Consider the following 13,093-nt stretch of genomic DNA (forward strand, 5'->3'; position numbering starts at 1 on the left):
CATCTAATTAAGCAATATTTTTTTAAAATGGTAAATTGCACCACTAGTCTCTAACTCTAGCTAAAAATTAATTTTGGATCCTCGAATCCACACTTTGAGATCTTGAACTTTCAACAATGTTTCATTTTAGAATATTTTTGAAAAAGGTAAATTTTGCACCACTATTATCCACCTCTCACTGAGAAGGACTTTTTTCAAAAATAACCCTGTAAAATTTCGTATTTGCCAAACTAACCCTGTGAAATTTTTATTTGTAAAACTAACCCTCCTCTCGCCACGTGGGCGCCACGTCAGGAATTCCTCAAAAAGACGGTGAATCGTTCACCGTCTTTGATATTTGTTGTGAAGGCGGTGAATGGTTCACAGTCTTCATAAGACGGTGAACCATTCACCGTCTTTAGTACAAATTCCTACACTGCGCAAATCTTTCCAAGTCCATACCTCTAGTTGCATTCCTCCTATTCTCAGTCTAGAAGTAGTTGATTGGATATGATATGGCCCTTTCACCTCTAATAGAAGTGCCATATTCAATCGTTGTTTGCCTATTCATAGTCTCAAATGGGTTCTACCTCTAGGTCTCTTTTCGCCCATTGTAAACATCATTCAATAGGGGAAATGTGCTAGGCAATATGCCTTTTCTAGGGCAGAATCGTTTTGTTCCACATACGAGCGGTCAAAAAATAGGGTGACGGCCAATCCTAATCTAATACAGTGGAAGTATGAAGCTAAGCCTAAAATAGAAGAAAAGAAAGAAAAGACTACTCTAGCATATTGATTTTCATCATAAGAGGGATCCCATGTCTCAAAATTGGAGGAAGGATAGCTTGGATAACCTGTCTGCTCTCCCAGAGAGAGCAGGTTTTCGGGCAAGAAAAAGTTTCAGCAAGACAAGATTGAGGAAGATCAGTCTTATTATATCACTGTCCCCAAGAGAATGGGATATTCTTGTTTCACCGTCCGTCCCTATTGAATGAACTTGCAACTGAAGCAACCCCACTTTCTCTTTTCTTTCTGTTGATAGCTTTTCCCCAGAGGAAAACTCCCTTAGTAAGCACTCGCTTGAAACCTAGCGTCGACAGAGATAGCAAGGGATTCCAATCTAGCTCTTTTGATAGCCCGTTCAGTTCCATCCTCGTCTCAGAAAGGGGTCATTTCTATAGAAATATAGTAGCAGTTGATATTTGTTGTGAAGGCGGTGAATGGTTCACAGTCTTCATAAGACGGTGAACCATTCACCGTCTTTAGTACAAATTCCTACACTGCGCAAATCTTTCCAAGTCCATAATATGGTGTCCTTGATAAAACGGTGAATCGTTCCCCGTCTTCTCGAGGGCACAGAAAAGGCAGACTTGAGAGAGCGGAAAGGAAAAAGGGCGGAAAGAAAAATTTTACACTAAAGGCGGTGAATGGTTTACCGTTTTCTAAAGACGGTGAACCATTCACCGCTTTTACAACAAATTACAAAGACGGTGAACGATTCACCGCCTTTTTGAGGAATCCCTGACGTGGCGCCCACATGGCGAAAGGAGGGTTAGTTTTACAAATAAAAATTTCACGGTATTAGTTTGGCAAATACGAACTTTCACAGGGTTATTTTTGAAAAAAGTCCCACTGAGAACTCATTTTGGTCCCCGAATCCACTGATGAGATCTTAAACTTTCAACAATCATTTCATTCTAGTCTATGAACTAGCAAAAAAATAAAGCTCTCATTGTAGTTCTTCCCTTGCAGAAAAAATTATTTCTTGCATCTATTAATCACATGTTTGTACACTACAAATTTCGCTGATTCTCGATCTAACTGAGACTTTTTCAATTTAAAGGTTCTATTTCTAAATAGTAAAAGAAATACCATTCACTGCAGAATAGAATTGAAATATAAGATGAAATGAAAGACATGATGATACATAATGTATAAATATATAAATATACTCAGTGTAGGCAATAATTTAGAAAAAAGCATTTTATACACCCCAAAAGGGGGTGTATGATATACACCTTATCCATCTAAAAACGAAATAATTTTTACTAATCATATCGATGTGACTAGCAAAATAATTCTCATCGTAGGATGAATGAGCTGTACATCATATACCCTTTTTGGAGTGTATGTGCAGCAATGCTAAATAATTTACTCTCAATAGCAATAGTAAATATGGTTTAAGGATTAGAATAAAGTTTTTTCAATAATTAAAAATTTAAATTAAAATAAAAAAATTTAAGGACCTAAATGAAAATTTTCTCTTTCTGAAAAAGCTCATCTGGGACAAAAGGGTCCTTAGTCAACACTCAACAGTGGGTTACTTACTATCACACTGGCACAATTTTGTCCCATGCATGCAAGGATAGTAGCAATAGCAGGCCACCTCTCCCATGTGGACAATGTATAATTTAATGAAAGTGGATATGATTAATGTTTAGTACCCATCTTAGACTACACAATTACCAAGATAATTTTCTAGCTAAAAATTTGACAAAGAGGAGTGGATGCACCAGAAGATTGGGGTTTTGTTTAATAGAACTTTACATTGGGAAAGGATAATGTGTGAGGTAGTGGAAATGCTTTAAATAAGATGCAACATGCAGACCTGCAACATGATATTATTTAAATGCAGTGTGATGCAAAGATGGTCAACTTAGGGCATGGTGCAGATCCATTAGTCCAGAAGTAGGTGAACTATGTGGGGTAAATGAATTCCAGTTCCAGGGGCATGGAATGGTAGATTGGGAGGGAAACCATGATGAGATCAAGATACCACTGTCTTTAATTTTGAAAAGAAAATATGCTATACCTAGTTGGATATGATGCTACACAGCAAACACATACTTCCCCTCACCTTTCTTATCTCTGGTCAGCTCATCTACATCTGTTTGGCCCACTTTTGCTTCTGCTTTAATCTGCAATCATTTTTAATAAAATATTAGTGAACAGAAGGTGTTGGAAGTTTCTACTACCATACGAAGCAAAAAATAAGATATTAAGCTCGGAAAATAGAAACTCTACTTAGAACTTTTACCCAGTCTATGAGTAGATGTGAATAGGATAATCTAATAAACTACTTCTCGCAATAGTTCTATCGAAACAACACTCTGTCGAATAGTACTATAACCTTACAATAAAGTCAAAGAGTCTTAGTTTTGACATGCCTAATGAGTTTATATTTTACATATACAAAAGTATTTTTAAAAGCAATAGAGAAACAACAACTACATAAAATAATTGATTCTTACCCTAAGGGGGCTTTGAAGTTAAGGAGCTTACACGCAGCTTCCAAAGATACCCCCAAAAAACAATAAGTAATGCTATCTATTATCTCTAAGATGTCATATTTATTTTACACCCTATCTATCCAGACGCTAATATTTTCTCACTTCAAGAGTAGTCCACTCTATTTGTTTAATATTAAAAATCTAAAAAAGGCTTGTAAACTCTTGGATGGGTGGGTGTAAAAATTATGCCATACTTTTGGGTGTATAAATAGTATTGTCCAAGGGGAAAAAAAAAAAGGGTTTTAAATAGGGATGACATAAATGATAGAACATTAAATGCTTCACAGTTTACACTAAGGACCAGGTCCATAAAATAGTAAGGAGGGTAATTACTCCCACATTGAGAGAGAGAGAGAGAGAGAGAGAGAAAAGAATAAGAAGAGTAATTTTCACCACCTACATTCCATGTGACACCCACACACTACAATCCACAGCACTGGGGCAGGGTAGGAGAGACATGGGGACCAAAAAGAGGGAGGAGCAAAGGGACAAAAGCTGGAACTTAGCTAGAGAGCATGTAATAACACAAGAACAGTAAACCACACACAGAAAAGATCTTCTTTAGACTTAGTAGGCAGCTTTAGTATCATTAGAGGGTGTTGTCACTTAACTTTATAGTACAAGGGAAATGATGGTTGAATAGGGAGGAGTGACTGATTTTTTTTTTTTTTTTTACTATTTATTGGTGAATTTTGAGACATCAAAGACTGGCCAGTAAAGAAGCACAGACCAAAGCCATGCCTTTTTGACTAGCAGGTTTCAAGCATGCACAAGACATCTCAGTGCTGCTTACCATGAAACAACTTTCCCATTCAAAATCAAACTAATAATAATAATAATAATATGATCTTATTCTGCAGGATAGTGTTTCCTATATCAAGTAATATTCAGAAATATTTTTTATCCAAATCCTACCAATAAATGATCTCTGTAATATATTTAGAAGCTTCAAATTAGAGCTTCATGTTAATATCTCAGAATCTTAATTTTGCTTCTTGTTGCAGCAGCATCTTAGGGCATTTTCTATTCTCAATTATTGTACAAAATGTGGCCACAATTTAAAAATGAAAGAGGAAATAGAGCCAAACAGGGCACGAAAGATATTTGATCCTGTTAGTGTAGTGTAATTTGATAAAGTCGCTTCAAAAAGTTCTATTAGAAAAAACAAAAGGATTGTAGTAACTTCTACTAGGAAAAACAAAAGGATTAAAGTAACTTCTACATTGTAAGATTTAGAATCTAATTTCTAATTTCTACTGCTGCAGAAACCTCCTTTTTTCACCAAATGCTCAATTAAACAAGAGCTCTTATTAATATTACTCAAAATTTTCAAATAATCTCTATAAAAAAATCATTTACATGGAAGATCAAATTAGGCCAAACAAGCTCACTGCCTAAGGTCGGTGTAATAAACTACTTACTCTGTGTGAACACTCATTTTACTCTATCAAATGTTACTATTACTACTCATGATGTTGTATTATTTATGACATTGTGGGCTCCAAAGGCCTGACACATAATTATGGACAGCTCACCTAACAAAGTGCTTTTTGAATTTCTTCTGAATTACACAAGCCACATCATAATTCAAGATAAACCTTAAAAACAATACAATGAATCTATTAGAAGCACCAAAACCCTGAATCATTTGCATAAAGCATAAGTAATCTTTAGCTGATGATAGGAGTAGATCAAATTTACTAAATCTGATCAAATTTTATCAGTAAATAATAAACAAAATTCAATAGATTTATTATTTGTACATGTTCTATCAACAACATTGCCGACTTCAAAACAAGTATCACCAACTCCAAAACAAGTATATCATAAGGATCAAACACGCGACCAAACTAAACTATGATCCAAATGCAAATGTATAAAGAAGCTATGTGTGTCCTATAGTGCTACTTCGAAATTAATCATGAGATATACAAGAAAACCCTAATTTGCCACCCCATAGAAACCAAGCATCCATATGAGGTTAGAGAATCTTATACCAAACAGTTCCATTAAAATACAACGCAGCTTTAAGTGAGACAACTTGTGTGAGTAACTAAAGCCACTTTGATGAGAGGCATAAGCTCACCTCCTTGCATGATTCAGATGAAACTTCCTTATACCTTCCTAAAAGCAAAGCTAATAATATTTTTTAATGTAGTTCTAAAAGAGGTACTAGTTTCACAGTACAATCCTGATTCCACAATCAACCAAATAATATAAAGTTAAATTACTTTGCATTTGGTCACTACATTTCCCAACCATATGAGCTTTAGGACAACTAGATCACTATTCAAATGTAATCCAAAATAGTATTAAATATTTTTACTATCTAATGTAATGGGTAAACAAGCAAACTAAGTGTTGCTCAAAGGATCTGAATGTCGTTATACCATATATGCAAGGATGAAATGGTAACATCATTCTTCGTCATTTATCTTTCAAGTGAAAATTGTCACTACTCATCAATAAACAACACCCAACAGCTAGTCACAGGCCCTCCTACTGTGAAGCATAGAGAGTTTGAACGAACACACTTTTGTATGTATGTAGATGTTAAACCATCTCTAATATTACAAAAACACCCTGATCTAGAACTCGTGTGACTCCTAACTAAAAAATTTAAGGCTCCAGTCTGTAAGACAATCTTCTTTTACATATGTATATATATTTTAAACAAAATTGAAAAATAATTTAGTCCTCAAAAGAAACAAAAACAAGTTGGAGTGTACCTGTAAAAATTATGCTACATTGAATATAATAGAAACTTAAAATAAGAGGAAACTGTTGATATCCAACCTGTTACATGCACACCGACAATACGTGTCATGTATCCTTTCATAATTATATATAAATTTACTAATACAGCATAACCATGCATAAATGAAGCTTATATTGGTTAATAGCATTTGAAGAAACTTCTCCTTACAGCTTGCATTATCATCAGTTTCATTACTTAAAAAAATTTGGCACCATTCTGAACTCTTCTTTATCAAATCACGTTAAAGATATGATATGAATAAAAAAAATATCAGATTGATAAATTATTATGACCAGTAATGGAGTAAGGACACACAACTTGTGTCATTATTTACTCAATCATATATTTCTTGCGTCCTTATTGAAGCAAGGCTTAATTTTTCAGTATAAGAGAACAGAACATTATCACCATAGAAGTTATTTCAGCATTCAATGTATCATTCTTCCCCTATCTATTTCATTGGACCACCGCATCAATACTTCCCAAATTCAAATAATTAGTGGTTAGGATTTCACAATCACCGTTTCAAAAAGGTTTGGACAAGGAATAATTCAAAGTACTAGTCTTTAATTAAAATACCGGTGTTCAAAATTAATGGCCGTTCAATAGGTTTTTTTCCCTGCGGACAAACAGAAATTGTAATGAAATGCTACTTGATCATAAAGTTCTCTCCTACCCTTGAGTCGACAAATGGACTTCTAAAAATTATGAAACACTTAGGCATTAGACTCCATAAAGAAATCAACAGGGTAAAAGAACCAAAATGACCGACTTACATTCTCCAGTCTTAAAAAAAAAAAAAAAAGCTTGCCCCCTAATTTCTTAAACCCAATATTTAGGGTGTGCAAATTCTCACTACTACATGGTCTAGTTATGAGGACATACACTGGATAAATCATCTGACTTTGAAATTGTTATTCTTGTGTTAATACCGTGGCACTCTAAGCAGTTTAAAAGCTCCAGAAGACATCTTTTCACCAATAGATGATACATGCCATTCATAAACATCACATTCTCATTAAAATGCTTCATAGTATCAAATGATTAATCTATCAAGCAACACTGGACTTGCATAATGTATAAAAGGATAATAAAACTAAATATTTCAAACATAATTTTGGAGTGTAGCCCCCTAATACAGATGCAAAATGCTTTACTATACATAAATGCTAAAAAGAGAAAATTTCTTTTGGTCTTCCCTGGTTTAAACGCATGCAATAGACTAAAACATTATAATGATGGTGCAATGGAGGAATCACAGATATCCAAGTATTATTAGAACATCTAAGCAATGATACACATTTACAAGAATAACTTTGAATCAGAATATCACAAAATCTCTCTCAGATAGACAGAAACATGCAGAAAAATATTAATATGTACTTTTGTAAAGAGAAAGATAATGAAAGAAGATCAAGAGAAACACAAAATAGACCCATAGATAATCTTCAGCAACTTCTACATAAATGCAAGCAGATTGAGAATCAATGAAAATAAAAATATTAACTAAAACATTCCTTTCACAAGTAATTGAATTTCTTTTCAACTCTATCAAATATACCATAAACACATCTGATTGACCCAGTCAGATGAGTTCAAATGCAGTCATGCTAGCACACAAAAGTACATGTTTGAGAATTAAAAAAAAACACCGATGAGGAAGTGTAAATAAAATTATAAAAGTTACTCAAACAATAATTATGAGAAGATTCAAAAATGAATTTCTTGAAGAACAAGTTGCAGATCTTCAATCTATCACAAACTTCACAACTTATATTAGAAGGGAATAGTAACGCAAGAAGCATTGCTCTCAAATAATAAAGGCTTTTGATGACACTACCACAAATAAATTCACTAATAAAACAACTGTGACATGCCATGGAGTGAAAGTGCAAAAATTGTCTTTTTAATTAAATGAAATGGCCATCACAAGCAAGGGAGGAGCCAGAGTTTTGATGAAGGAGCACAACGGTTAACTAACACTGCATGAACTTACAACAAACTCTACATTGCCATTAGAAGAGACTAGTTAACATTGCATAAACGTTGTTAAATACTTAAATCCCATATTGTTTAATACTTACAACCAAGGTTTAAAGTGCCGTGACACGGGAGCGTGCCGTTACGTCCCTGGCACGGTACGGCACGGGCACGCTTGCGTGCCGACACGTGGCACGCTTGCGTGCCGACAGATACGCATGACCTCCAACTGGCACGCTTTGGCACGGACTTATTTTAGCTTTTTTGGTTCCAATAAATTCTTATAATATTATTTTGAAATATTTAAACAAAATAATATGAATATTTACTATGTATATCTTACTATACTCATCAATTAACATGCATGAAAGCTTTTTGTAAGTAAAATACAACTATATCTGATGTAGAATAAAAATTAAAATATAATAATAAAATTCACAAGTACAATAATTATTTAAATTTACATCTTTACATAGAGATGACTGCTTAATTTCACATAATCGTCGCGCTGGATCATATGGCATATTGTTATCTGCAGATACAAGATTTATTTGACAATATTGATATAAGTATTGCTGGTATTGTGAGAAATTCATATATTCCCAATATTACATCTATATTTTTTGTTTTTTTATTCTTTTTAAAAATATCTGATCAAAATTTGTTTAGGAAATCGATTTTTGTTCCTTTGATCATTCGAAAGTTTTGCGTGCGACAAATTTTGATAAAATATTTTTGTGAAGAAAAAATGGATGTCTGTTGTGGATCGTCTATGTCAATTAAAAATTTGCTCATATATTGATAAATAAGAAGTTAAAAAAAAAGGTATCTGTCAAAAAGCAAAAAAAAATTGAAAAAAAGACAACAGAGTGAAAAAAAAAAAAAAAAACAATATAGATGGCTCAAGGGGGGGAGGGGCTCCAAACCTAGAGGACAAAAGAAAAAAAAAAACCAAAAAAAAAGAAAACAGGAGATCCCAAACCTCGGGGGGAGGGGGGGGGCACGCAGGTGCGTGCCGCGAGACAGGGGGGGGTCCGAGACCCCCCCTGTACCGTGCCCCCTTCTTGGGGGCACGGTACGGCACGCCCCCGTGCCGTACGGCACGGGCGGCACTTTAATCATTGCTTACAACAGGAAAGAATTTAATATTCTTGAGCAATGCTACTTTGAAAGGATTTATCCTGCAGTTAAGAACATAATTGTGCATGCACATGACCGTATATAACACATTGTCCGTCACAAATTCCAGAAAACAGAGCATGATGATAGAGGAACTAGAGCAGTTTGCTACACGTGAAAGATATGAAACATACTCTACAGAAAAATTTGTGGTCTTGTCGCCGTGTCGGTCTCGATGAAGGTATCAACCCAGCAGGAAAATGACTGCGGGTAAGTGTAATTTTTTTTCTGGCACCTGTAAGGATGATAATATACTTTGGGATTCAGGGGAAGCTGCACTACTATTTTTATCACCCCTGTAATACAAGCACTTCCAAGTAATGTTTTATGTCGCTAAGCAAATATGCGCCATCTGGATTTCTATTAGATCAAACAAAGGACAGTAACTATATATGCTGAAAAATTGATTAACGAATATTTAAGATACTATAACAAATATTAAGATACTATATAAGTGAGAATTAGATGGGACAGTAACTATACTATTAGAGCTATGCCGCATTTTGAAGCAATGATTTTTCTTCTCTGTTATAGTTGAAGTGTACATTTCCTTGAGATAAATCTTCTGATCATAAGTAATATTCAAGCACTGAAGTTACGTCAGTAGCTTAAAACAGAAGATGCTAATAGTGAATTACCTCCTATTAACGCCTCTCATTTTTTCTCCGCCTAGATTGAGCTTTCTGCCACTTTTTCCTCGAAACAAATTTACTCTTCGGCTTTAGCTTCATCTCAGGCGAAAATTTGAAATTCGGATCTCTCATGCGCGCCTGGATATCCTTAAAAAACTGTATATTAAGCTTTTTTGGTCCACCCTCTCTTAGCTCTGCATATTCTGGTCCCGATACAATATTCTCAAAAGCACCAATCAAAATATCTAAATCAGTCATTACATCAAATACATTTATGTAACGCCCATCAGGCCCTTTCTTTAACTTTTTAAGTGCATTTTCCACTGCAAGCTTTCTAGCTAGCTTTCCTGGAGAGAGCTCAGGGGGTTCCTTTTCAGCTTTTAACAACTCCGAAATGGTGCGGTATTTTGGTGTCTCCTCAAATTCAAATATTTTATCTATATACGGATCGCTTCGCTCATTAGGGTGTGCCTCGGTAGGTATGTCATCATCATCATCACATTCACTACCACTCCATAGAGCTTTCTCTTCATCACTCTCGGAGCATATACTCCTCAGCTCATCGCTGTCGTCGGCATCAATTAGGTTTGCATTTTCTTTGGCTTGCTTTTTCACTTTCTTAATCTCCCTCTCTAAATCAGTACGATTGGCACCCTTATCTTCTTCATCTTCCTCACTGCCAGTCCATAAGCAGTCCTCCTCATCGACATTCTCTGCCCAAGCTTTTCTAAATTCTTCATCGCCGGGTCTTTCTTTACGAAACAAGTCATAACGTGAGCGCTCGCGAGCATAGGTTCGTGATCCTGAAGAAAGAATAAAAGGGCATAAATAAAATTCAAATTTAAAAGAAAACAAAAGAGAAAAATAACCAATATATGAGACTCAAAAGGAGGACCACATAAATGGAACAGAATTGCCTCATGGCACAGGAAAATTGCTGAGCATATAGTAGCTGTGCAAAAGCTACTGCATAATGATTTTGATTCTAAAGAATGCAACGGGAAGAAGTAGCAGCAAAATATTCAGTATGAGGCATCGATCATTTAGTATACAAGGATAAAAAAAGACATTAAATCATATTATGGAAGGTAATAAATACGTTAGAACAATACTAAGACTGGTTGCTTGGCTCATTAAGAAAATCTACTGCCCAAAATTGAAGACAATATACTTTATCTTCATATCAACCCACTTCATCTAAATTTCCATTTGTTTTGGTCTTTGTCATTTTGAAATAGACATTTAATTATAATTCTTTTAGTTGAGACCTCTGCACAATTTCTGATTCTTTTCATTTACATTAGAATCATCAGTTCATCAATTAAGTAGAGATTTTGTTAAATTTATCGATAATCCTCTTAAATTTAACAGTCATGTATGCTATCAGGAACTGCAAATTTTGTTAACTGTTAAGGACCGACAGCTTAAGGAGCCATTAATTTTAACGAACTTCCAATTCAACTTGGAATATAATTCAAAATAAACAAAAATAAAAGTTGAAGGGTCAATCAAAAGAAGAATCGTGGAGGGTCTAATTCAAAATGGCTTGTTGTATCAACACCATTACACTTCTATTATTTTGTTCCCCCTTTCCCATGATAAGATAACCTTCAAAAGCTACGCATTTTCAGAACCACACAGGAATTTAGTCGAACACCTAGTAAACTACAAAGGCTAATATAAATTACCACAAAAATCTATAACATTAAACCCAAAATTACACATATAATAAGCTTTCCAGGAAATGGTATTCTCCTTCAAAACAAAAAGCTTCAACCTTTATCACTAAAAATGCAAAAACATTTTTAAAAAATAGCACCGGTACCTTGAATGGTGGGAACACAACACGTTCTACTACAAATCTCAACCGATGGCGCCGACATTGATACTCCCAACCTGAGATATACATATATACATAGTTTAATCCATAGAAATTGGATTTAGAGAAATAACAAAGAATAGATCACAAAAAAGGCCAAAAAAGAGTGACCTTTGAGAGGCCGAAGATGTGATCAAACGAGGTCGAACGCTACGAAGGAAATGGCGCCCACCGAGGAGAGCTCGAGCCATCCCGCGCTCGATTGCGTGGGCTCATCGAGAGGATCGAGCGCGTCGTCTAGGGTTTTTGAGATGGGCGAGGGTTTTTGTTCGAATTGGGAGGGGGGAGAGTGTGGAAGAGGGGTTTTTCAGTCCAATAGTTTTCTCCTAAAATTTTATTCTAAAAATAGAACTGATAAATTTTTATTTATAAACATAGTCCTATAAAAGCGGTGAATCATTCACCATTTTTAAAAGCGATAAACTATTCATCACTTTCTTTCTTTTTCTCACTTCTTTCTATATTACTAAGATGAAAAAAGCGGTGAATGGTTCACCGCTTTTTTTTTTCTATTTCTAATGAGGAGTTATGAATGCGGTGAATGATTCACCGCATTTAGAGATCTATTTTTATAATTATTTTTTTACAAAAATTATTTTTACAATGATAAAAATCGATAGGATTATTTATAAAAAAAATTCGTGGAAGAGAATTGCGGGAGAGGAGGGAAAAAGAAGCGGTAGAGGCCGGTCCGGTTTGAGGGTGTCGCTGAACCGGACTGGTTCGAGTGGCTGAACCGGGAGAATTCAAAAGTAGAGGAGACATTAGGAAAGCAAATGGGGCGGATCCGGGGGCGGGATGGTTCCCTAACCTCCCGCTCCATTTCGTGTCAGGATAGGATGTATTCAGAGCGTGTTATTTTTTATTTTATTTTTTACTCCCACTTACTGTCTCATTCAGAGTAGATTTGGGCGGGAGCGAATTTTTGGCGAATTTTTGACGGATTAGGACGAATTGAAATAAGAAAAGAGTCCTTCTTCATTTATTTGACTGATCGGGACGGATTCGGAACGGGCTATATTTTTCTATATATTTTGTTCCCACTCACCGCCTCATTCGGGGCAGATCGGGGCGGGAGCTCCATCAACCCGGATCCATTTGCATCCCTAGAAGACATATCTATATTTTCCGAACACAATAAGAATCCTTTAATCTGAGTTATAGCTCCACACTAGCATGTCTTATCACATAAAAGATACATTTGTTAACTACAAACTATAGTCCACAAAAATAACAGTGTGATGTCACAATTTCTATGTACCATTTTGATGGTCCAAATGAAATACGAGTTTCAGTGTGCCGTTGAAACTTTTGTTATTTTAATTTTACTGGCTCCACGATTCACCCTCACGTTTGTGTATAGAACACATGTCTTAAGATAAGGTAGTATGATAAA

At 35.2% G+C, this 13,093-nt stretch overlaps 1 protein-coding gene across 3 annotated transcripts; it reads right to left on the reverse strand.

Annotated features, from left to right (window-relative positions):
* On the reverse strand, positions 1,754-12,017 carry LOC109716004. 3 transcript variants are annotated; one of them, XR_002217812.1, is made up of 5 exons: positions 11,809-12,017; positions 11,644-11,714; positions 9,825-10,621; positions 9,321-9,421; positions 1,754-2,897 (listed from the first exon to the last, which is right to left on the reverse strand). XR_002217812.1 is itself a non-coding variant. In XM_020241267.1 (4 exons), exons 1-3 carry the CDS (start codon positions 11,886-11,888, stop codon positions 9,831-9,833), a joined length of 942 nt encoding a protein of 313 aa, XP_020096856.1. In that variant the 5' UTR covers positions 11,889-12,017; the 3' UTR covers positions 1,756-2,897; positions 9,825-9,830. The 3 variants fall into 3 exon arrangements, 2 of the variants coding, with proteins under 2 accessions (XP_020096856.1, XP_020096857.1); XM_020241267.1 differs by lacking the exon at positions 9,321-9,421 and having other exon boundaries at positions 1,756-2,897; XM_020241268.1 differs by lacking the exons at positions 1,754-2,897; positions 9,321-9,421 and having other exon boundaries at positions 9,702-10,621.

This window comes from Ananas comosus, linkage group 10, assembly GCF_001540865.1.
Source record: "Ananas comosus cultivar F153 linkage group 10, ASM154086v1, whole genome shotgun sequence".
In the NCBI taxonomy this organism is placed as follows: Eukaryota; Viridiplantae; Streptophyta; class Magnoliopsida; order Poales; family Bromeliaceae; genus Ananas; species Ananas comosus.